Below are 26194 nucleotides of genomic sequence, written 5' to 3'. Positions count from 1 at the left end.
GGAACATATTCCTCTGTTGCCTTATTTTGCCTAATTTACTGTTTTCATTTCTATGTATCTGGTGGGTTGGTTAAATTTCCCTATCTTGAAGAAGTGGCCTTTTGTAGGAAAGGTTCTGTATATCCTAGAAGTACGCTCTCCTCTGCTCAACAGAGCTGTATATTCTAGGAGTGCCCCCATGTGGACTGTGCGAGCTCGTCTGTTCTGGTGGGCTGATTACTGTGGGTGGTCTGATAAGCTTGGCTGGCTCCCAGTTCTGTCTTTTGCAGAGGCTGCTGGCGGGTGGGTCTGGGTTGTTAGGAGCCAGGTGGGAACTCCAGCGGGGTCCCAGGGCTAACGCTGGCTCACTGGTGTGTGCAGTCAGACTTCAGGGTGACTGGTTGCAGGGCTTGGCATCCTGGATCTAGTGTAGGTCTACTAGTGGGTGGGGCTGGTTCTTCACATGGCTGGCTGCTGAGTCTGTGGTGTTCCAAAGCTGTAAGCTGGGTCTGATTCCAGGGCAGCTATGAGTCCCAAGGTGTTTCAGGAGGCTACTGATGTTAGCCTACTGGTGGGTGGACTGGGTCTTGACATGTTAGGGTGTGGGAATGTTGCATTCTTGGAAATAGTGTCCATCTGCTGGTAGGTGAGACTGGGTTCAGGGGCTAGTGACAGCCCATTGGTGGGCAGAACCAGGTCTTGGCTTCTCTGGCTAAAGGGCCTGTGGGTCTTGGAACTGGTGTTTGCCTGCTGGTATTCAAGACTAGGACCCAAAGTGTCCTGGAGCTAGTGACAGCCCACTAGTGAGTGGAACTGAGTCCCAGGGTCTCTGGCTGCAGGCCCTGGGAGTCCTGGAGTTGGTATTGGCCTGCTAATGGGCAGGTTTGGGCCTGACAGCTGACCATGGGGCCCTGAGGGTCTTGGGGCCAGTGCCAATACACTGGAGGTTGGGGCTGGATCCTGGGGAAGCTAGGTGTTCAAGAAGGTGTCCTAAGACAGCCAGCCTACTTGTGGGTGAAACTGTGTCCCTGACTGGCTAGTTGCTTGGCCTGAGTAGTCTCAGTATTGGTGCTGAGAGGCTGGTGAGTGGGGCCACGTTCTGACACTAAAAAGCTAGTCGGAGGATTCCAAAATGGTGCTTACCAGCATCAGTGGTAGAATGAGCTCTCCAAGTGGCTGCCCAAGGGTCTATATCTCCAGAGTGATCTCTACTTGTCTCCTGCCTTTTTGGGAGGTTCTCTAAGATCAACAAGTGGGTCTGACCCAGGATCTTTTCAAATTACTGCTTCTGCCCTGGTTCCCAGAGTGTGTAAGATTTGGTGTGCACCCTTTAAAAGTGGGGGTTTCCTGGTGGCTCAGTCGGTAAAGAATCTGCCTGCAATGTGGGAGACCTGGGTTCAATTCCTGGATTGGGACGATCCCCTGGAAAAAAGCATGGCAACCCATTCCAGTATTCTTGCCTGGAGAATCCCCATGGATAGAGGAGCCTGGCAGGTTATAGTCCGTGGGGTCACAAAGAGTCAGACATGACTGAGCGATTAAGCACACAGCACTTTAAAAGTGGAGTCTCTATTCCCTAACACCCTCTGGCTTTACTGAAAGTAAGCCTGCTGACCTTCAAAACTAAACATTCTGTGGCCTCCTCTTCCTGACAAAGGACCCTTGGGCTAGGGAGCCCAGTGTGGGGCTCAGACACCTACTCCTTAGGAAAAACCTCGGCACTTGTAATTATCTTCCTATTTGTGGGTCTCCTACCCATGGGAAAGGGCCTCGACTATACCACATTCCACCACTTTTACTCATCTCTTTGTGGTTTCCTCTTTCTGTCTTTAGTTGTAGGAGATTTTTTCTGCTAGATTTCAGGTCTCTGTCATTAATCGTTGTTCTGTAAATAGCTGTAACTGTGGTGTGCCTGTGAGAGGGGAGGGGCTCAGCATCTTCCTACTCCACCGTCTTGGCCAATCTCCTGTTCATTAACTCTTTCATGCGTTCAGGTACACCAGTGTGCCTCAGCATTGTGTCAGGTGATGGAAAGCATTTCTGATTCTTTCCTGGAATCTCATTTTAGTAGAACCTTGGTAGAATAAATATAAAGATACTGGGAGATCAAGGGCCAAGAGAAAGGTGCTCACCAAGAGAAGGAAGATAGGGAGGGTGTTACTATGGACAGAGTTCTCTTAATTTAGAAATATATCACAACTGATCTGACAAGTGACCACTTTGGTTCCTGAGAAAACCTCATTTGCCAAGAAAGTGTCACAAGACATTGAAACTTTAATGACTACTTATAAGGTTTGGTACTTAACCTCATTCATCAGATATGTATTTTTAAAGATGATGAATATAAACTGAGATGTTATATTGCATCCTCCTTGCTCCTCTTCTCTCCCAGACACTTATGTCTTTGTCTATTTAAGGCTGTCATTCTGAGCCTGATCCCATCGTGGGCCTTCTACAGCAGTGTGTTTCAGAAGATGCTCCTGACTCGTTACGTGGACTACCTCAAGAAGAATGCCAACATCAGATAGTGCTGGTGAACTCGTGTGCCATCCAGCATTGCTTTCTTCACCAGATTCTGCATTGGCCACAGAGGACTCAGAAACAGACCACTACCTTTAACCTCTCTGAAACTGGAGGGCCCATGTCACAGATACAGCACATAAAACTCAACTTTTTTTTTGCAATTTTACTCAAGTCTGGAGATCTTTGGGAGAGCTGTGATGTAAAAACATGTGTTGTGCAATAGGGTTTTAATAGAGAAGGTAAGAGTGTCTGTATGTCATACTGGAAAATTTCTATATGGGATTATATAATGTGAGAAGAAAGCTTCTGATTCTTTGAATATTAAAAACAATTATACCTAGTAATCTACTTTTATAGCTATATGATAGACTGTCTGAATTCCCTAAACATTATCAAGATTGTAGTAGTTCTTGAGTAGTCACTGGTTCTCAAGCTGGCTTCCTTAGAGACCCAGGAAACTGTCTAGGAGAATAGGTGGGGCAATGGCTACTTCAGGACAGTTGCTGGGAACCCCTTGTTTCAACTAATGCTGCCCCAGATTTATCTATTTCAATTTTATTTGGAGTTCCATGTAAGACTGTGTTTATAAAAATAAAAACAAAAAATGATACATTGCTAAATAAAAGTAGTTTAAAAAACCATTGTTCTAGTGCAGGAGTTGATATCTACAGAAATGAGGTTTTTACAGGTCTCCAGTTCTTGGGGTGCTGGACTGAGGGTTTCAACTGTCAACATATATAGGGTGGCATGTTGGGGAATTACTCATTCAAGTCTTGAGGGAGTTGAGGGAGGAGCATGCCAGCTGGTGAGCTGGTATTGTCTGGCATTAATGAAGGGTGCCCCCCTTAGACATCATCATGCTCCAAGTACTGGCAGTGCTTGGCGGCATCTATCTCTTCTGAGACTGTCATTTGCATTTGTGGTGTGAACAAAGATTATGTGCTGGAGTGGGTAGCTGTTCCCTTCTCCAAGGGATCTTCCCAACCCAGGGATCAAACCCACGTCTCCCACATTGCAGGCGGATTCTTTACCAGCTAAGCCAAGAGGGAAGCTCAAGAATACTAGAGTGGGTAACCTAACCCTTCTCCAGCAGATCTTCCTGACCCTGGAATCGAACTGGGGTCTCCTGCATTACAGGTGGATTCTTTATCAACTGAGCTATCAGGGAAGCCTGTGACTGGACCTGAGCTAATTTGTCACATTGATTATCTTGCTCTATCTATGAGGCAGGCTGGTTGTGTGAAATCTCTTTTTTATGATGAAGAATAAAATCTCCTTATCAGCCAGTATCCCAAGAGGAAACAGAAGGCATGATTGAGAAATGTGAGGAATTAATTGCAAACGTGTGGGGAGAGTGTTAGGTAAGTCATCCGAGCTAGTGATTGAGGGGTGCTTTTACTACCCCAAGGTCTGAAAGGGCTAGCAAAAGAGGAAATATTAGGAAGATTGGGAAGGAGGGAGGCAGAGAGAGAGGGGCATTGTATAAGAAGCACTGCCTCAGAGGAGCTGTGACCTTCGACTGAAAGATGTTACTAGGCTGTGGCCACACCATAGACAGGGAGAGGTGGATTGCAACATTGTGATTTGCAGTAAGAAACATATATTTCATTTTCATTACCATTCTTTGGAATTTACTAAATGTTAAGATCTATAAATATGTCAACTGTTATTCATAGTTAGCCCCTTTCATCTGCACTTTAGTTTAAGTTAATGAGGTTGCTTTTAGAAAGCCCCTAAAAATGACAGGTGGTTGCCAAGGGACCAACCATGTGACTAGAGTTGGAACTTTTAGCCCCACTCCTCAAATTTTGGGGAGAGATGAGATTGAGTTCAATCACCAATGACCAAAGATTTAATCAATCGACTATGTAATGAAGCCTCCACAAAATATGAAGTGTAATTATGGGGTTTTGAGAACTTCCAGGTTGGTGAACATGTGCAGGTGCTGGGAGGGTATCATGCCCACAGTGGGCATGGAGCTCCACATGCCTTCCCACATACTTTGACTTATGCATCTCTTTCATCTGGCTGATCCTGAGTTGTGTTCCTTTGTATATAAACTGGTAATTTAGTAAGTAATCTATTTTCCTTAGAACTGTGACCTATTCTAGCAAATGATCACACCTGAGGAGGGGGTTGTAGGAACTCCTGATTTATAACCAGTTGGTCAGAAGCCCAGGTAACAGCCTGAAGTTCAATTCCCATATGAAGTGGGAGCAGCCTTGAGGGACTGAACCCTGAACCTGTGAGATCTAATGCTATCTTCAGGCAGATAGCATCAGGATTGAGTTGAATTGTAGGACATCCAGCAGGTGTCCAAGAATTGCCTGGTGTGGGCAAATCTCCCCACACAGCTGATGATCAAAATTACTTGAGAGTAGTGAGAAGGATGAATGGAAAAACAGGGATGTTTTTCCTTTACTGGAATGATATCCAAACATTATTCTCTTCTGAATCTCCAGCTGGTGCCTCCCACTGGACATATCCAACTGGAAACTCATTGATGTATTTCATAAGATCAATCTCCTTAGATACCAAGTTGTGGGTGGGGAGGGGGAAGGGTACAGACTGGATCTGGAGGAAAGGGTTGCAATATATGTCCCACATATTAAGAGATTTACCAAAGTCATACCATTAATAGTTCCTAGCACCTAGATTGGGACATTAAACTTCTTTTCTTACTTTACTTCACTCTGTGTTTCAAAGGGGGTAAAACTTTAAGCCAAAAGACTATGTATCTCATTGTGAAATTTATGATATCAACAAAGTGGGAGGTATTTTATAGACATTAAATACTCATCTACTTAAATGTGAGACAATCTCTCTTGCTAGCTGTACTAGTTATTACTGCTATGTAATAACTGACTTCCCAACTTAGTGGCATAAACTGACAACCGTCTTCTTGTGCTTATGGATTTTAGGGGTCAGAACAGGCACAATGAGAGGGTTCATTTTGCTCCATGATGTCTGGGAGCTCAGCTGGAAAGACTCAATGACTGGAAATGATTCAGTTTCTGGAGATGGCATCATTGGAAGGGTTGCTTGGTTACATGTCTGACAATTGATAGAAGTTGTTACCTGGGACCCCGGATGGGGCTGTGGGATGGAAATGCCTACATGGCTTCTCTAAATGCTACTTGGTCTTCCTCGCAGCATGGTGGCTGGGTCCTATGAATGCGCATCCCAAAGAAAACTAGGAGGGAGCCACAGTGTCTTATAGGACTTAACCTTGGAAGTCACATGGCATTATTTGAAAGCCATCTCAGATTCACTGGGAGGAAACACAAACTCCACCTCTTGATCAGAGAAGTATCACATGTAATAGGAAATATTGTTGTGAACATCTTTGGAAAATGAGCCACACTAATTAATCTTACCATAAGTTTGTCCTGGCCTGTATCAATTATGGAAAACAACTGCATTTCAACTATCAATGGAACAACTTTTAAAAGTGTAGACATTGTGTTTCTAAACCTTTATTTCAATCCCTGGTAAATTTGCCTTTGGAGAAGAACTTATACAACCAGTATCTTAGGTGATAAAAGGAATGCAGCTCAGCTAATAAAACCAGAGCCAGATTTTAGATGTAATTTTTACCTGTGTGAAATAGGGGTTTTTCTGGTGTGTTAATCCTGGGTTGATTTTCTAATGAGATTTTTGAGGGTTTTTAAGAGAGAATTTTCCTCATAGGAAAGTCTTAAGATGTCGGACTGGATGAAATGAGGGTAGAAAAATTCTGTATTTTAAGATCTTTATTCCCATCACCACTAGCACTAGATAATAACTTGTTGAGTACTAATCATGTGTCAGTTCAGTTCAGTTGCTCAGTCGTGTCTGACTCTTTGTGACCCATGGACTGCAGCATGCCAAGCCTCCCTGTCGTCATTAACTCCCAGAGTTTACTCAAACTCATGTCCAATGAGTCGATGATACCATCCAACCATCTCATCCTCTGTTGTCCCCTTTTCTCCAGCCTTCAATCTTTCCCAGTATCAGAGTTTTTTCAGATGAGTCAGTTCTTTGCATCAGGTGGCCAAAGTATTGGAGTTTCAGCTTCAGCATCAGTCCTTCCAATGAACATTTAGGACTGATCTCCTTTAGGATGGACTGGTTAGATCTCCTTGCAGTCCAAGGGACCCTGAAGAGTCTTCTCCAGCACCACAGTTCAAAAGCATCAATTTCGGCACTCAGCTTTCTTTATGGTCCAACTCTCACATCCATACATGACCACTGGAAAAATGATAGCCTTGACTAGATGGACCTTTGTTGGCAAAGTAATGTCTCTGCTTTTTAATATGCTGCCTAGGTTGGTCATAACTTTTCTTCCAATGAGCAAGCATGTTTTAATTTCATGGCTGCAGTCACCATCTGCAGTGATTTTGGGGCCCAAAAAGATATAGTCTGTCACTGTTTCCATTGTTTCCCCATCTATTTGCCATGAAGTGATGGGACCAGATGCCATAATGTGTCAGGACTATGTAAATTCTTCTTCTGTAATAACTTAGGAAATAGGTAAGAAATCACATTATCATTACCTTCATTGTACAGATGAGGAAAGTTAATTGTGAGCCACAGTGAAGTGAGCCACAGAAAAGTGAGTAAGCTGTATAGGTTCACCTGACCAGTGAGTAACAGAGCTGGGATTTGAAATGGGTCCTCTTCCAGTGTCTGTAGGCTAAAGCACTACAGTATAGCCCTACCTGCCTGGATAAGATTCTTCAACTGGAATTAATAGCAACGAGTGAACACTATTGCCCCCAACTCTGTATTTTTCACTTTCACATGTCATGGAGAGAGAGGCGGAATCAGGCTTTGCAACCAGGCCCACATGTCTTGATTTCAACACTGACCATTTTCCAAATTTACCATCATCTGGGAATCATTTGGGAACAGGGAAGCTTGCCAAATTTCATGGAACTTTTGTTTCCGCTGAGTAGGACTGGACTCTTGTTTCTTTTTGTTTGGAGGGCTTAGGACCCCAAGGAACAGCATTAGCAGCTGGTCGTCCTTCCAGCCTTCCATCTGTATTACCTCCCTAGATGCCAAAGGCGGAAGAATCTCCCTGACAACACTTGGAGCAGGAAAATGAGGTGATTATGGGCTGCTGCTCTGAAAAAGTTGGGAGCTGTCGCTGGGGCAGTTCCCTCAGGCATCGTCCATTTCTTGTTCTTGTGGGATGGGAACCAGAATGCCCTACTTCAAAAAGATTTTTTAGCCAGTGCTTGCCAAAGAAAGCTGAAGACGGTCATCCCAAGGTCAGCATGATTTTAATCATGTTTGTCTGCTTCCGATGCCAAAAAAATGATGATTTTTTTCATTGTAGCTTATCCACTGCACTTAGGACTCAGTCTGTTTTAACTTGTGACTGCCCTCTAATGGTCTAGGACAGGCACTGTTGGGTTTTTCTCCATAATCCTGTAGGAGTTTTAGAACAGAATCCAATTTGGGGAAAGGAATCTCTCAGATTATTTTTAGTTCTTTTTTTTTTTTTTTTAATTGAGGTATAATTGACCTATGGGGCTTCCAAGGTGGCCAGTGCAGGAGACATAAGAGATGGGGGTGGGGGCTACAGTCCATAGGGTCACGAAGAGTCAGACACGGCTTAGCATGCACACACATAACTGACATATAACATTATATTATGAAAAAATATTTGAAATAACATATTTCAAGTGTACAACATAATTCAATACATGTATATATTGCAAAATCCTCACCACAATAAGTTTCATTAACATTCATCATCACACATGGTCACAAACATTTTTTTCTAGTGGTGGGAACTTTTTAGATCTGGTCTCTTAGCCCCTTTCAAATATACAACATAGTATTGTCACCTTTGGGCTCCTCAGGTGGTGCTAGTGGTAAAGAACCTGCCTGCCATGAGATGTAAGGGTGGCAGGTTCGATCCTTCAATCCTGTAAGGGCATGGCAACCCACTCCAGCATTCTTGCCTGGAGCATCCCGTGGACAGAGGAGCCTGGGGGGCTGCAGTCCATACGGTCGCATAGAGTTGGACACGACTGAAGCCTGCGTGCACACTGGTACCTTCAGTTGCCATGCTTCACATTACATCCCCAGGACTTGCTTGTCTGGGAATATGATAACGTCATAACTGGATGTTTTTACCTTTTGACCACCCTCCCCCACCCATTCCCCCACTGCACCCTGCCTCTGCTAACCATCAATCTGCTCTCTGTATCTATGAAAGTGGGTTTTCGAAAAAAGATTCCACATACAGATGAGATCATATTGTATTTGTCTTTTCTGTCTGACGTTTGTCTTAGCATAATGCCCTCAAGGTCTAGCCCTCAATTCATTTTTTGAGCTGCTTTTGTGAGTGAGTGTGCTTGTGTATCTTTGTAGGGTGTCATCAAGAGAGAAAGAGCGGGCAGAGGGGAGAGAAGGAGGGTGAAGGGGGTGGTTCAGGCTGTAATGCGAGCGATGCATTGCGAGTGGTAATGCGAGTGGTAGATGAAGCTTCACTCGCTTGCCCACTGCTCATCTCCTGCCGTGGGCCCAGGTTCCTAAGAGGCCTAGGACTGGTAGCAGTCCACCCGCCCAGGGACTGGAGACCGCTGGGCTAAGGCACTTAGCCTTTTCAGTAAAATTACTTCAATAGTAAAATTAGAAAGATCTTATTATATGATCACGGAGAAGGCAATGGCACCCCACTCCAGTATTCTTGCCTGGAAAATCCCATGGATGGAGGAGCCTAGAAGGCTGCAGTCCATGGGGTTGCTAAGGGTCGGACACGACTGAGCGACTTCACTTTCACTTTTCACGTTCATGCATTGGAGAAGGAAATGGCAACCCACTCCAGTGTTCTTGCCTGGAGAATCCCATGGATGGGGAAGCCTGGTGGGCTGCCATCTATGGGGTCACACAGAGTCGGACACGACTGAAGTGACTTAGTATAGTATATATAGTATTATATGATCAATAATTTGCTATTCAGCTCTTATAGTCTATACATCTCAAGTAAGTTTTGAAAATAAGCTTTTTTTCTCAATCTTTAAAAGATAATTTTCCTTACTGTAAAATACACACAGTATAGGAAATATAGAAACTACAGAAGAAAGAGAAGAAAATAAAGACCACCATTTATCCCATCACCCAGTATTAACCATTCTTTACTGGTTAAGGATTTTCTTTTCTACATTTTCTCTCTGTGTGTGTTTGAGACACAGACTTTACATTCTGCATTTCCCTTTAAGATTATAGTATGGAATTTCCTTGTGTTAATCAGTATTCAAAAGATGATTTACAATGGTTACTTAATATGACTAAACATATTTATTGTATAATTTTTTTTGCTTTGCATTTAGATATTTTCTGATTTTTAAAATTTTACAAATAACTTATAACAATATATTAGATTGGCCAAAAGTTTCATCTGGGATTTTCCGTAAGATGGTATTTATTAGACTGTAAATTGTTCACAAAGCTGAGCAGCGACTGACAATTAATTTTAGAATAATTTTAGAACATTTCATCACCCCACATAGGAAGCCCATACCCATAAGTCACTCTCTAATCCACATGCCCCATCCGCAGCCCTAGGCAACCACTAATCTACTTTTTGTCTCTATGGATTTACCTACTTTAGACTTTTGGTGTAACTGGAGTCATATAAAACGTAGGTTTTTCATTGGCTTCTTTCACTTAGCATAATGTTTTCAAAGTTTATCCATCTTGTGGCAGATATCAGTATCTCCTTTTTATTGCTGAATAATATTCTATTTTATGAAGAATATCACCTTTTATTTGTCAGCTCATTTGATGGACATTTAGGTTATTCTTACTTTTTAGCTGTTATAAATGATGGTAGTATGATCATTTTGTACAAATTTCTGTGTTTTCATTTCTCTTCGGTATATACCTGGGAGTGGAATTGCTGGGTGATACGTTAACTCTACGTTTGGATCTTTTGAAGAACTGCCAGACTGTTTTCCAAACTGAGGATACCATTTTTACATTACCACCAGCAGTGTTTAAGGGTTTAAGCATTAAGGGCCCTCCACATCCTCACCAGTGCTTGTTATTATCTATCTTTTTAACCATAACCATCTAGTGGATTTAAAATGATATCTCACTGTGGTTTTGATTTTCATTTCCTTGGCGGCTAATGATGTCAAGCCGTTTTTAAGTGTTTATTGGCCATTTCTTTATTTTCTTTGGAGAAATGTTTACTCAGATTGTTTGCTCATTTTTAAATGTTGTTGTTATTCAGTCGCTCAGTCATGTCCGACTCTTTGCGACCTCATGGACTGTAGCACGCCAAGCTTCCCTGTCCTTCACTATCTCTCAGAGCTTGCTCAAACTCATGTCCATTGAGTCAGTGATGCCATCCAAGCATCTCGTCCTCTGTCATCCCCTTCTCCTTCTGCCTTCTATCTTTCCTAGCATCAGAGTCTTTTCCAGTGAGTCAGCTCTTTGCATCTCATGTGTGTATGAATTTACATTACTGGTTATTTTTTTTGAAGTAGGATTTCTGGAGGGAAAGATCTAAACATTAAAACAACAACAACAACAACAAACAAAGTCCTAATGCTTATTACCAATTGTTTCCAGAAAAGTTGCATAAATTTATACCTCCATCTTTAGCAGTGGTCCTCAATCGTGGTTGTGATTTTCTCTCCCGGGGGACATTTTTCAATGTTTGGAGATATTTTTGGTTATCTGAACTCAGGGAAGGAGGATACCACTGGCATTTCTTATGAATAGAAGCCAAGCATGCTTCTAAGCATCCTACAGTGCACAGTTATAGCCAACTGTCTCGCTGTTCATACTGTCTGCACTGTTCACTGAATCCAGGTTAGGCAAGACTCGAGCTAAGGGGCTGGAAGAAGACGCGAGGAGCCATAGGAACTGCAGATATGTTTATTCTTTCCTGGCTGGCATGTCAGCTGTAGTAGCCGCCACAACATAACCTCACACAACATAACCATGGTGTCGCTCCAGTGTAGCTCCAGTGCAGCAGCAGCCAGGGCTTTCATGGTGGAACTCATACAGGCGTAATGCATAGGGTAGCTCGTGACCAAGCGAGTACCTCACGATGTGCATGCGCAATGCTGTAAGTGAGCTCAGCTGTTACATAGCCACGCAAAGTCATTGTTTACAGAACATGGGGCAAGAGGGCATGAGAGTGTAGAGCAAGAGAGCCTAACTGGCTCCGTCTTGTTAATTTCCCCACAGTGTCTATCTCAATACCCAGGTTCCTGCCAGCTTATTACTACTCTATTCCTAAGGTGTCAAGTTGGTGGCTGAATCTCACACATTTAAATGCCATCTGCATTTTGGTAGCAAAATGGAAGAAAGGGATGACAAAAATGGAACAAAGAGTGTATGCCAGTTTTATTTGAAGAAACATTCCTTTTATATAATAGAACTTGTATTCCTATTACATAGTAAAAGCTATATTCTTTGATTTCCCATGGGTAGAAACTAGCTGCAAGAGAATGACATTCTGTGACAACACATGCAAATCTCAAGACTTCTATTATGTGAAAAAAAGGATAACAGAAATGGGGAGAGAACAGCAGTCTGTGCATAGTTTTTGCTCTCCTTTTAGAGATAAGGACATGGAACCTCAGGGACACGTATAAATGCCAGACCTGAGATTTGACCCTAGCTCTCTCTGAGAATAAAATTCATGTTATTTCTATTATATCACATCACATTTCATTTAAAGTTTTAATGAGATACCAAGACACGAATCAATTATAAAACAAGGCAGATATTTTTAAGGTGTTAGAATATGTGTCAGGGAGCAGTGGGCCCCCCGTTCTAGCTGTGGTCTTATAAGCTCCCATGTGCCAACTTCACGCCAGAGCTGTGACTCACCCTTTGAAGAGAGCTCACAGGAATCTGTGACAAAGACCGCCAAGTGGGACAGTGAGTTGGGAAGCTCATCAGAAACATTGGTTAAACCTGGGAATCAAGAAGGATAACACATACGTTAAACATTTTAACTTAAAAAATTATTATGGAAAATTCTAAACACAAACAAAGCAATCACAGTAGTTTAAGCCACCCTCATTATACTTTTCAACAATGATCAACATTTTGCTCTTCTTGCTTCATCTATAACTTCATCTTCTTCCAAGCCTCCACTTGAATTTTTAAATTCCATTTTCTTTAGGTTAAATTTACATACATTAAAATATACAAATCTTAACTATACAATTTTGAAAATGACAGGTGTGATCCATGATCTTATCAAGTTATCAAACATTTTCATTACCCCAGAAAATTTTCTGAATTCCATCAGTATAGATTAGTTTTGCCTGTGCTAGAATTTTATGTAAATGAATCATATAGTCTTGGTTCTTCTGCGGCTGACTACTCAGTATCATGTCTGTGAGTTTCATCTATGTTTTTTCAATCATTCCTTTCCAATTTGGATATTATTTCATGTAGGAACATATCACATTTTGTTTATCCATTCTTCTCCTGATGGACATTTGCTTTTCCAATACACTTGTAAAAGTGTATTTCTTTGGCAATCTTTTGACATAGGGCCAAGTCCTTTCTTTTAAATATGGTCCCACTGATTGGAATTGCAACTTGTCTTTCTTACATAAATCATACTCATATAATGCATCAGTTACAGCATATAGATTTTATTTCTTTAAAGGGGGATGAGAACTTCACATTTAGAAGCAATCTGAATGCAGAATCATTTTGAAGTTTCAAAATCCCCCCAACAATATTTCACAGTTGTTTTGTCCATTTCTAATTCTACTGTGATAATTTTTTATTGATTTCCCATTATTGAGTCTTGCCAAAGCACTAACTTTAGTTTTCCTAATATTAATAATAATAATCATCTTGACGTACTCCTTTTCCTATTTGGAACCAGTCTGTTGTTCCTGGTCCAGTTCTAACTGTTGCTTCCTGACCTGCATACAGGTTTCTCAAGAGGCAGGTCAGGTGGTCTGATATTCCCATCTCTTTCAGAATTTTCCACAGTTTATTGTGATCCACACAGTCAAAGGCTTTGGCATAGTCAATAAAGCACAAATAGATGTTTTTCTGGAACTCTCTTGCTTTTTCAATGATCCAGCAGATGTTGGCAATTTGATCTCTGGTTCCTCTGCCTTTTCTAAAACCAGCTTGAACATCTGGAAGTTCATGGTTCATGTATTGCTGAAGCCTGGCTTGGAGAATTTTGAGCATTACTTTACTAGCATGTGAGATGAGTGCAACTGTGTGGTAGTTTGAGCATTCTTTGGCATTGACTTTCTTTGGGATTGGGATGAAAATTGACCTTTTGCAGTCCTGTGGCCACTGCTGAGTTTTCCAAATTTTCTGGCATATTGAGTGCAGCATTTTCACAGCATTATCTTTCAGGATTTGAAATAGCTCCACTGGAATTTCATCACCTCCACTAGCCTTGTTTGTAGTGATGCTTTCTAAGGCCCACTTGACTTCACATTCCAGGATGTCTGGCTCTAGGTGAGTGATCATACCATCGTGATTATCTTGGTAGTGAAGATCTTTTTTGTACAGTTCTTCTGTGTATTCTTGCCACTTCTTCTTAATATCTTCTGCTTCTGTTAGGTCTTAAACTGGACATGGAACAACAGACTGGTTCCAAATAGGAAAAGGAGTATGTCAAGGCTGTATATTGTCACCCTGCTTATTTAACTTATATGCAGAGTACATCACGAGAAACACTGGGCTGGAAGAAGCACAAGCTGGAGTCAAGATTGCCAGGAGAAATATCAATAACCTCAGATATGCAGAAGACACCACCCTTATGGCAGAAAGTGAAGAGGAACTAAAAAGCCTCTTGATGAAAGTGAAAGTGGAGAGTGAAAAAGTTGGCTTAAAGCTCAACATCCAGAAAATGAAGATCATGGCATCTGGTCCCATCACTTCATGGGAAATAGATGGGGAAACAGTGGAAACAGTGTCAGACTTTATTTTTGGGGGCTCCAAAATCGCTGCAGATGGTGACTGCAGCCATGAAATTAAAAGACGCTTACTCCTTGGAAGGAAAGTTATGACCAACCTAGATAGCATATTCAAAAGCAGAGACACTACTTTGCCAACAAAGGTCCGTCTAGTCAAGGCTATGGTTTTTCCAGTGGTCATGTATGGATGTGAGAGTTAGACTCTGAAGAAAGCTGAGCACTGAAGAATTGATGCTTTTGAACTATGGTGTTGGAGAAGACTCTTGAGAGTCCCTTGGACTGCAAGGAGATCCAACCAGTCCATTCTAAAGGAGATCAGCCCTGGGTGTTCTTTGGAGGGAATGATGATAGAACTGAAACTCCAATACTTTGGCCACCTCATGCGAAGAGTTGACTCTTTGGAAAAGAATCTGATGCTGGGAGGGATTGGTGGCAAGAGGAAAAGGGGACTACAGAGGATGAGATGGCTGGATGGCATCACTGACTCGATGGACATGAGTTTGAGTGAACTCCGGGAGATGGTGATGGACAGGGAGGCCTGGCGTGCTGCGACTCATGGGGTCACAAAGAGTCGGACACGACTGAGCAACTGAACTGAACTGAACTGAATCATCTTTCTTTTCATAACAAGATTTTGTTGGTTTATATAATTTTTAATTCGTTGAATAATTATAATGATAAATGCAACAGATAAAAACAGGAATAACACAATTCTCTTCATAAGCACTAAATTCTTTGGGTAGGAAGAAATGAAAGGGTAGATAACAGAGAGGAGCATTATACTTGGTAATAAACGTTTAGTTAGCGTAGTCCCTGATTTGTAGTCAATGTTTTTCAGAGAGAACTAAGAATATCTGTTTGCTCTGGTTACTGTTGTTGTGTAATGAACACCCAAATTTAACAGCTTAAAGAAATTATTCTATTATGTTTGTGGCTTTTGCAGGTTTTGAATTCAGATAGGATACAGTGGGAAAGACAAAGGATGAGATAGTTGGATGGCATCACTGATGCAACGGACATGAACTTTGGCAAACTCTGGGAGACGGTGTGGGGGACAGGGAGGCCTGGCATGCTGCAGTCCATGGGGTCACAAAGAGTTGGACATGACTTGGTGACTGAACAATAACAAAATAGTGGGAAAGACTTGTATCTGCTTCAAGACGCATGAAGCCTCATCTTCACCTGGAAGGTGTGATGGGTGGAAGTAACAGTATCTGACAATTGATGTGAGCTATTGGCTGGGACCTTAGCTAGGGCTGTCAGTTGAAGCCTATCCATGTGGCTTGAGCCTCCTCACAGCACAGAGATCTTGCTTGGTAACTTAGGGTTTCAAAAGAGAGTGTTCTAGTGAATTTGTAGGAAATGCACTGTTTTTTAACCTAGTTAAGAGTTATTCTGTTTTTTACAAGTAGCTGATAGTGAATATATTTTTATGGACTTTTTTGGCCATCCTTTTTGTGGGATTAGCTAGTGATTCATCATCTACTAGAATTTTAAAAAGCTCAACTGGAATTCCATCACCTCCACTAGCTTTGCTTGTCATAATGCTTCCTAAGGCCCACTTGACTTCAAACTCCAGGATGTCTGGCTCTAGATGAGTGGCCACACCATCTTTGTTATCCTGGTCATTAAGACATTTTTAGATAGTTCTTCTGTGTATTCTTGCCACTTTTTCTTAATCTCTTCTGCTTCTGTTAGGTCCTTACTGTTTCTGTCCTTTATCATGCTGATCCTTGGATGAAATGTTCCCTTGATATCTCCAGTTTTCTTGACAGATCTCTAGTCTTCCCCATTCTACTGTTTTCCTCTACTTCTTTGCATTGTCCATTGAAGAAGGCTTTCTTATCTCTCCTTGCTATGTTAAAATGCTGCACTCAATATATCAGCAAATTTGGAAAACTCAGCAGCAGACCTTGGACTGTAAAGGTCAGTTTTCATTCCAATCTCAAAGAGAAGAAGTGCCAAAGAATGTTCAAACTACCAGACTGTTGTGCACATTTCTCATGCTAGTAAGGTTATGCTCAAAACCATTCAAGCTAGGGTTCAGGAGTATGTGAACTGAGAACTTCCAGATGTCCAAGCTGGGTTTAGAAAAGGCAGAGGACCAGAGGTCAAATCACCAACATTTGTTGGATCATAGAGAAAACAAGGGAACTCCAGAAAAAAGCATCTACTTCTGCTTCTTCGACTACACTAAAGTGTTTGATTGTATGGATCACAGCAAACTGTGGAAAATTCTTAAAGAGATATGGATATCAGACCACCTTACCTATCTCCTGAGAAACCAGTATGCAGGTCAAGAAGGAACAGTTATAACTGGATATGCGACAACTGACTGGTTCAAAATTGGGAAAGGAGTACAACAAGGCTGTATATTTTCATCCTGTTTATTTAACTTACATAAAGAGTACATCGAGTGAAATCCCAGGCTGGATGAATCACAAGCTGGAATCAAGGATGCTGGGAGAAATATTAACAACCTCAGATATGCAGATGATATCCCTCTGATGGCAGAAAGTAATGAAAGCCTCTTGAGGAGGGTGAAAGAGGAGAGTGAAAAAGCTGGCTTAAAACTCAACATTCAAAGAACAAAGATCATGTCATCTGGTCCCATCATTTCATGGCAAATAGAAGGGTAAAAAGTGGAAGCAGTGACAGATTTTCTTTTCTTGGGTTCCAAAATGACTGCAGCCCTGAAATTAAAAGACACTTCTTGGAAGAAAAGCTATGACAAACCTAGACAGCATGTTAAAAAGCAAAGATATCACTTTGCCAGCTGAGGTCTGTATAGTCAAAGCTATGGTTTTTCCAGTAGTCATGTACAGATGTTGGGAAAGATTGAAGACAAAAGGAGAAGAGGGCATCAGAGGATGAGATGGTTGGATCACATCACCAACTCAACAGACATGAATTTTAGCAAACTCCTGGGAGATAGTGAAGGACAGGGAAGCGTGGTGTGCTGCAGTCCATGGGGTTGCAGACTTGGATATGACTTAGCAACTGAATATCAATAACCACAGAAATTTTGCTTTCGGGACAGCATTCAGAAGACTCACAATATCTCATGATAGGTGATGTTAAGTTTGAACACTGGTTAAGATGGTAACCATAAAGGCACTATTTTTCTCATTGTAGTTAATAATTATCTTGTAGAAAAATACTTTGAGACTATGCAAATAGCCTGTTACTTCTCATCATAATTTTGCCCATTATTATTTTTTAAATGCATCCCATGGAATTTTTCTTTATGGGAGTATGATTGCTTTCCAATATGTGTTTGTTTCTGCTGTATGACAAAGTGAATTAGCTATATGTATACATATATCCCCTCCTTCTTGAATCTCCCTCCCACCCACCACCCATCCTACCCCTATAGGTCATCACAGAGCACCAAGCTGAGCTCCCTGAGATACACATCAGCTTCCAACTAGTTATCTGTTTTATACATGGAAGTGTATACATGTCAATACTACTCTCTCAATTCGTACCACTCACCCTTTCCCCTGTAATCACATGTTCATTCTCTATGTCTATGTCCCTATTCCTGCCCTGCAAATAGGTTCATCTGTACCATTTTTCTAGATTCCATATATATATGTGTGCATTACTATACAATATTTGCTTTTCTCATTTTGACTTATTTCACTTTGTATAACAGATTCTAGGTTCATCTGCATCCCTACAAATGACCTAATTATGTTCCTTTTCATGTCTGATTAATGGTCCATGGTATAAGTACCATACCTTCTTTATCCATTCATCTGTTGATGGATATCTAGGTTGCTTCCATGTCCTGGCTATTGTAAATAGTGCTGCAGTGAACACTGGGGTAAATGTGTCTTTTTGAATTATGGTTTTCTCAGGCCAGGAGGTTAGCATATGGTAATTCTATTGTTAGTATTTTAAGGAACCTCCATGTTGTTCTCCATAGTGTCTATATCCATTTATGTTCCCACCAACAGTGCAAGAGAGTTCCCTTTTCTCCATATCCTCACCAGCATTCATTGTCTGTAGAGTTTTTGAAGATGGCCATTCTGACTAATGTGAGGTGATATCTCATTGTAGTCTTGATATGTATTTCTGTAATAATGAGAGATGTTGAGCATCCTTTCATGTGTTAGCCATTTGTATGTGTCTTTTTTGGCAAAACACTTTATTAAGTTCTGTCCCCATTTTTTGATTGGGTTGTTTGTTTTTTTAATATTGAGCTGCTTGTATATTTTGGAGATTAATCCTTTGTCACTTGCTTCATTTGCAAATATTTTCTTCCATTCTGAGGGTTGTCTTTTCATTTTGTTTGTGGTTTCCTTTGCTGTGCAAAAGCTTCTAAGTTTAATTAGGTCCCATTTGTTTATTTTTGTTTTTATTTTCATTACTCTAGAAGGTGGGTCAAAAAGGATCTTGCTGCAATTTATGTCAAAGTGTGTTCTACCCATGTTTTCCTCTCAACATTTTGTAGCATTTGGCCTTACATTCAGGTCTTTAACCCATTTTGAATTTATTTGTGTGTATGGTGTTAGAAAGTGTTCTAATTTCATTCTTTTACATGTAACTGTCTAGTTTTCCCAGAACCACTTATTGAAGAGGCTATCTTTTCTCCATTGTATATCCTTGCCTCCTTCATCAAAGATGAGGTGACCATAGTTACGTGGGTTTATTTCTGGGCTTTCTATCCTGTTCCATTGATCTGTATTTCTGTTTTTGTGTCGGTACCATACTGTCTTGATTACTGTAGCTTTGTAGTATAGTTTGAAGTCAGAAATGTTGATACTTGGAGCTGTTTTTCTTTCTCAAGATTGCTTTGGCTATTTGGGGTCTTTTCTTTTTCCATACAGATTGTGAAATTTTTTTGTGCTAGGTCTGTGAAAAATGTCATTGGTATTTGATAGGGATTGCATTTGATCTGTAGACTGCTTTGAGTTAGTATAGCCCCTGTCACAGTATTGATTCTTCCAATTCAAGAATATGATATATCTCTCAATCTGTTTGTGCCATCATTGATTTCTTTTATCAGTGTCTTATAGTTTTCTGCATACAGGAATTCTGTCTCCTTAAGTAGGTTTATTCCTAGGTATTTTATTCTTTTTGTTGCAGTGCTAAATGCAATTGTTTTCTTGATTTATCTTTCCGATATTTCATTGTTAGTATATAGCAATGCAAGAGATTTCTGTGTATTAATTTTGTATCCTGCAAATTTACTAATTCACTAATTAGCTCAACTAGTTTTCTGGTGGTATCTTTAGAGTTTTCTATGTATAGTATCATGTCTTCTGCAAACAGTGACAATTTTACTTTTTTTCCTATTCAGATTCTTTCATTTCATTTTCTTCTCTGATTACTATGGCTAGGATTTCCAGAACTATGCTGAATAATAGTGGTGAGAGTGGGCACTTTTGTATTGTTCCTGATTTTAGAGGAAATTCAGTTTTTCACCATTGAGAATAATGTTTACTGTGGGTTTGCTAGATATGGTCTTTATTATGTTGAGTTATGTCCCCTCTATGCCCACTTATTGGAGAGATTTTTCATAAGTGGGTGTTAAATTTTGTCAAAAGCTTTTCTATTAAATATATCTATTGAGATGATCATATGGTATTTGTCCTTCTATTTGTTAGTATGGCACTATTTTACTAACATATGATATTTCTGTTTTTGTGTCAGTACTATGTATATAACAATATACCATATCCATATTTCTGTTTTTGTGTCAGGACCATACTGTCTTGATTACTGTAGCTTTGTAGTATAGTTTGAAGTCAGAAATGTTGATACTTGGAGCTATTTTTCTTTCTCAAGATTGCTTTGGCTATTTGGTGTCTTTTCTTTTTCCATGCAGATTGTGAAATTTTTTTGTGTTAGTTCTGTGAAAAATGAAGTTGGTAATTTGATATTGGTAATGTAGATATTTGTTAGTATGGCACATATCACACTGATTGGTTTGTGTATATTAAAGAAGCCTTGCATCCCTGAGATAAACCCCACTTGATCATGACATACTATCCTTTTAACTCTGTTTGTTGTATTTTGTTGAGGATTTTTGCATCTACATTTACCAGTGATTTGGCCTGTAATTTTTTGTGTGTGATATCTTTGTCTGTTTAGTAACAGAGTGATGGTGACATTGGAAAATGAGTTTAGGAGTGTTACTCCCTCTGCAATTTTTGGAAAGAGTTTGAGAAGGATGCTGCTGCTGCTGCTAAGTTGCTTCAGTCGTGTCCGACTCTGTGTGACCCCATAGACAGCAGCCCACCAGGCTCCCCCGTCCCTGGGATTCTCAAGGCAAGAACACTGGAGTGGGTTGCCATTTCCTTCTCCAATGCATGAAAGTGAAAAGTGAAAGTGAAGTTGCTCAGTCGTGTTCCACTCTTAGCGACCCCATGGACTGCAGCCTACCAGGGTCCTCCATCCATGGGATTTTTCCAGGCAAGAATACTGGAGTGGGGTGCCATTGCCTTCTCTGTTGAGAAGCATAGGTGTTAGCATTTCTCTAAATGTTTGATAGAATTCACCTGAAACCATCTGGCCTTGAGTTTTTATTTGTTGGAAGATTTTTAATCACAGTTTCAAATTCAGTGCTTGTGATTGGCCTCTTCATATTTTCTATTTATTCCTAATTCAGTCTAGGAAAGTTGTACTGTTCTAAGAATTTGTCCATTTCTTCCAGGTTGTTCATTTTATTGGCATATGGTTTGTAGTGGTCCCTTATGATTCTATGTATTTCTGCAGTATGAATTGTAACTTCTCTTCTTTCATTTCTAATTTTACTGATTTGATTCCCCCCCCCCCCCTTTTTTTTTCTTGATGGATCTGGCTAATGGTTTATCAACTTTGTTTTTCTTCTAGAAGAATCAGCCAGTTTTAGTGATCTTTGTCATTGTTTTCTTCATTTCTTTTTCATTTTTTTTTATGCTCTGATCTTTATGATTTCTTTCTACTAACTTTGGTTTGTTGTTGTTATTCTTTCTCTAATTGTTCTAGGTTTAAGGTTAGGTTTTTTATTTGAGACTTTCTTGTTTGTTAAGGTGCGACTGTATTGCTATAAACTTCCCTCTAAGAACTGCTTCTGCTGCACTGCATAGGTTTTGGGTCACTGTGTTTTCATTGTCTTTGTTTCTAGGTATTTTTTATTTCTTCTTTGATTTCTTCAATGATCTCGGTTATTTAATAGCATATTGTTTTTCCTCCATCTGTTTGTGTTTTTTTTACAGTTTTTCCCCTTGTAATTGATATCTAATCTTATAGTGTTGTGGTTTGAAAAAAGGTTGGTATGATTTCAATTTTCTTAAATTTATCAAGGCTTGTTTTATGACTCAAGATTTTATCTATCTTGGAGAATTGTTCCATGTGAACTTGAGAAAAAAGTGTTTTAAAAAGTATATTCTGCAGCTTTTGGATGGAACGTCCTATTTGTTGTCTTTAGTCACTAAGTCATTTGACACTTTGCTACCCCGTGGACTCCAGTATGCCAGGATCCCCTGTCTTTCACTGTCTCCCAGGGTTTGCTCAGATTCATGTCCATTGAGTCAGTGATGCTATCTAACCATCTCATCCTCTGCCTCCCCTTCTCCTTTTGCCTTCAATCTTTCCCAGCATCAGGGTCTTTTCCAATGAGTCATCTCTTTACATTGCTGCTGCTGCTGCTGCTGCTAAGTCGCTTTAGTCGTGTCCGACTCTGTGCGACCCCATAGACGGCAGCCCACTAGGCTCCTCTGTCCCTGGGATTCTCTAGGCAAGAACACTGGAGTGGGTTGCCGTTTCCTTTTCCAATGCATGAAAGTGAAAATTGAAAGTGAAGTCGCTCAGTCGTGCCCAACTCTTAGTGACCCCTAACCCCACCAGGCTCCTCCATCCATGGGATTTTCCAGGCAAGAGTACTGGAGTGGGGTGCCATTGCCTTCTCTGCATCTCTTTACATTAGGTGGCCAATTATTGGAACTTCAACTTCAGCATTAGTTCGTCCAATGAATATTCAGGGCTGAATTCCTTTAGGGTTAACTGGTTTGATCTCCTTGCAGTCCAAGGGACTCTCAAGAGTCTTCTCCAGCACCACAATTCAAAAGCATCAATTCTTCAGTGCTCAGTATATTACCATTTTCTTAATTGTTTTGGACTTGTTTTTGTAAGTCATTTCCTTCTTTTGTGTTTCCTGCCTAGAGAAGTTCCTTTAGCATTTGTTGTAAAGCTGATTTGGTGGTGCTGAATTCTTTTAACTTTTGCTTGTCTGTAAAGCTTTTGATTTCTCTATCAAATCTGAATGAGATACTTGCTGGGTAATCTTGGTTGTAGGTTTTCCCTTTCATCACTTTAAATATATCTTGTTACTTCCTACTTGTTACAGAGATTCTTCTGAAAGATCTTCTGTTAACCCTATGGAGATTCTCTTGGATGTTACTTGTTGTTTTTTCTTTTTCACTTTTAATATTTTTTTCTCTAGTTTAGTTTTTGTTAGTTTGACTAATATGTATCCAAATAATAGCAAGGAGAGATAAAAGAGCCTTCCTAAGTGATCAGTGCAAAGAAATAGAGGAAAACAATAGAATGGGAAAGACTAGAGATCTCTTCAAGAAAATCAGAGATACCAAAGGAACATTTCATGCAAAGATGGGCACAATAAAGGACAGAAATGGTATGGCCCTAACAGAAGCAGAAGATATTAGGAAGAGGTGGCAACAATACACAGAATAACTATACAAAAAAGATCTTCATGACCCAGATAACCACGATGGTGTGATCACTCACCTAGAGCCAGACATCCTAGAGTGTAAAGCCAAATGGGTTTTAGGAAGCATCACTATGAATAAAGCTGGTGGAGGTGATAAAATTCCAGCTGAGCTATTTAAAATCCTAAAAATGATGCTGTGAAAGTGCCGCACTCAATATACCAGCAAATTTGGAAAACAGCAGTGGCCACAGGACTGGAAAAAGTCAATTTTCATTCCAATCCCAAAGAAGGGCAATGCCAAAAAATGTTCAAACTACTGCACAAGTGCACTCATCTCACATGCTAGCAAAATAATACTCAAAATTCTCCAGGCTAGGCTTCAATAGTACATTAACTGAGAACTTTTAGATGTTCAAGTCGGATTTAGAAAAGGCAGAGGAACTGGAGATCAAATTTTCTAACATCTGTTGGATCATAGGAAAAGCAAGAGAATTCCAGAAAAATCATCTAGTTTTGCTTTTTTGACTATGCTAAAGCCTTTGACTGTGTGGATCACAACAAATGTGAGAAATTCTTAAAGAGATGGGAATGCCAGACCACCTTACCTGCCTCCTGAAAAACCTGTATGCAGGTCAAGAAGCAACAGTCAGAACCAGACATGGAATAACAGACTACTTCCAAATCGGGAAAAGAGTATGTTAAGGCTGTATGTTTTCACCCTGTTTATTTAACTTATATGCAGAGTACATCAGGCAAAATGTTGGGCTGGATGAAGCACAAGCTGGAATAAAGATTGTTGGGAGAAATATCAATAATCTTAGATATTCAGATGATATCACCCTTATGGCATTAAGCAAAGAGGAACTAAAGAGCCTCTTGTTGAAGGTGAAAGAGGAGAGTGAAAAAGATGGCTTAAAACTCAATGTTAAAAAAACTAAGATCATGGCATCTGATCCCGTCAGTTCAGTTCAGTCACTCAGTCATGTCCGACTCTGTGACCCCATGGACTGCAGCATGCCAGGCCTCCCTGTCCATCACCAACTCTTGGAGCCTGCTCAAACTCTTGTCCATCGAGTTGGTGATGCCATCCAACCATCTCACCCTCTGTCATCCCCTTCTCCTCCCGCCTTCAATCTTTCCCAGCATCAGGGTCTTTTCGAATGAATCAGTTCTTTGCATCAGATGGCCAAAGTATTAGAGTTTCAGCTTCAGCATCAGTCCTTCCAATGAATATTCAGGACTGATTTCCTTTAGGATTGACTGGTTGCATCTCCTTGCAGTCCAAGGGACTCTCAAGAGTCTTCTCCAACACCACAGTTCAAAAGCATCAATTCTTTGGCGCTCAGCTTTCTTTATAGTCCAACTCTCACATCCATACATGACTATTGGAAAAACCATAGCCTTGACTAGATGGACTTTTGTTGGCAAAGTAATGTCTCTGCTTTTTAGTATGCTGTCTAGGTTGGTTATAACTTTTCTTCCAAGGAGCAAGCATCTTTTAATTTCACGGCTGCAGTCACCATCTGCAGTAATTTTGGAGCCCAAAAAGATAAAGTCTGTCACTGTTTCCGCTGTTTTCCCATCTATTTGCAGAAGTGATGGGACCAAATGCCATGATCTTAGTTTTCTGAATGTTGAGTTTTAAGCCAACTTTTTCACTCTCCTCTTTTACTTTCATCAAGAGGCTCTTTAGTTCTTCTTCACTTTCTGTCACAAGGGTGGTGTCATCTACATATCTGAGGTTATTGATATTTCTCCTGGCAATCTTGATTCCAGCTTGTGCTTCATCCAGCCAGTGTTTCTCATGATGTACTCTGCATAGAAGTTAAATAAGCAGGGTGACAATATACAGGGTGATGTACTCCTTTCCCTATTTGGAACCAGTCTGCTGTTGCATGTCCAGTTCTGTTACTTCCTGACTAGCATACAGATTTCTCAAGAAGCAGTTCAGGTGGTCTGGTATTCTCATCTCTTGAAGAATTTTCCACAGTTTGCTGTGGACCACACAGTCAAAGGCTTTGGCATAGTCAATAAAGCAGAAGTAGATGTTTTTCTGGAACTCTCTTGCTTTTTCGATGATCCAGCAGATGTTGGCAATTTGATCCCTGGTTCCTCTGGCTTTTCTAAATCCAGCTTGAACATCTGGAAGTTCACAAATCATGTTCTGCTGAAGCCTGGCTTGGAGAATTTTGAGCATTACTTTGCTAATGTGTGAGATGAGGGCAATCATGTGGTAGTTTGAGAATTGTTTGGCATTACCTTTCTTTGGGATTGGAATAAAAACTGACCTTTCCAAGTCCTGTGGCCTCTGCCGTTTTCCAAATTTGCTGGCATATTGAATGCAGCACTTTCACAACATCATCTTTTAGGATTTGAAATAGCTCTACTGGAATTCCATCACTTCTGCTAGCTTTGTTTGTAGTGATGCTTCCTAAGGCCCACTTGACTTCAGATTCCAGGATGTCTGGTTCTAGGTGAGTGATCACACCAGCATGGTTATCTGGGTCATGAAGATCTTTTTTGTATAGTTATTCTGTGTATTGTTGGACTGTGAAGAAGGCTGAGTGCCGAAGAATTGATGCTTTTGAAATGTGGTGTTGGAGAAGACTCTGGAGAGTCCCTTGGACTGCAAGGAGATCCAACCAGTCCATTCTGAAGGAGATCAGCCCTGGGATTTCTTTGGAAGGAATGATGCTGAAGCTGAAACTCCAGTACTTTGGCCACCTCATACGAAGAGTTGACTCATTGGAAAAGACTCTGATGCTGGGAGGGATTGGGGGCAGGAGGAGAAGGGGACGACAGAGGATGACATGGCTGGATGGCATCACTGACTCGATGGACGTGAGTTTGAGTGAACTCTGGGAGTTGGTGATGGACAGGGAGGCCTGGCGTGCTGCAATTCATGGGGTCGCAAAGAGTCGGACACGACTGAGCGACTGATCTGATCTGATCTGTGTATTGTTGCCACCTCTTCCTAATATCTTCTGCTTCTGTTAGGTCCCTACCATTTCTGTCCTTTATTGTGCCCATCTTTGCATGAAATGTTCCTTTGGTATCTCTAATTTTCTTGAAGAGATCTCTAGTCTTTCCCATTCTATTGTTTTCCTCT

The 26194-nt window shown here is 40.7% G+C and overlaps 1 protein-coding gene across 1 annotated transcript in view; it reads left to right on the top strand.

The window, feature by feature from the left end:
* The window catches only part of HSD17B3 (hydroxysteroid 17-beta dehydrogenase 3), a 60719-nt gene extending 57351 nt beyond the window's left edge, over window positions 1–3368 (top strand). Inside the window, exon 11 of the mRNA XM_019965729.2 lies at window positions 2397–3368. Within this exon, the coding sequence (XP_019821288.1) occupies window positions 2397–2507 (111 nt within the window). The 3' untranslated portion in view covers window positions 2508–3368. The remainder of the gene's footprint in view (window positions 1–2396) is intronic.
* The last annotated feature ends 22826 nt before the right edge of the window (window positions 3369–26194 follow it).

This window comes from Bos indicus, chromosome 8 (genome assembly GCF_029378745.1).
Source record: "Bos indicus isolate NIAB-ARS_2022 breed Sahiwal x Tharparkar chromosome 8, NIAB-ARS_B.indTharparkar_mat_pri_1.0, whole genome shotgun sequence".
Classification (NCBI taxonomy): Eukaryota; Metazoa; Chordata; class Mammalia; order Artiodactyla; family Bovidae; genus Bos; species Bos indicus.
Note: the sequence above shows the minus strand (reverse complement) of the source record. Positions and strands in the feature narration are given on the sequence as shown.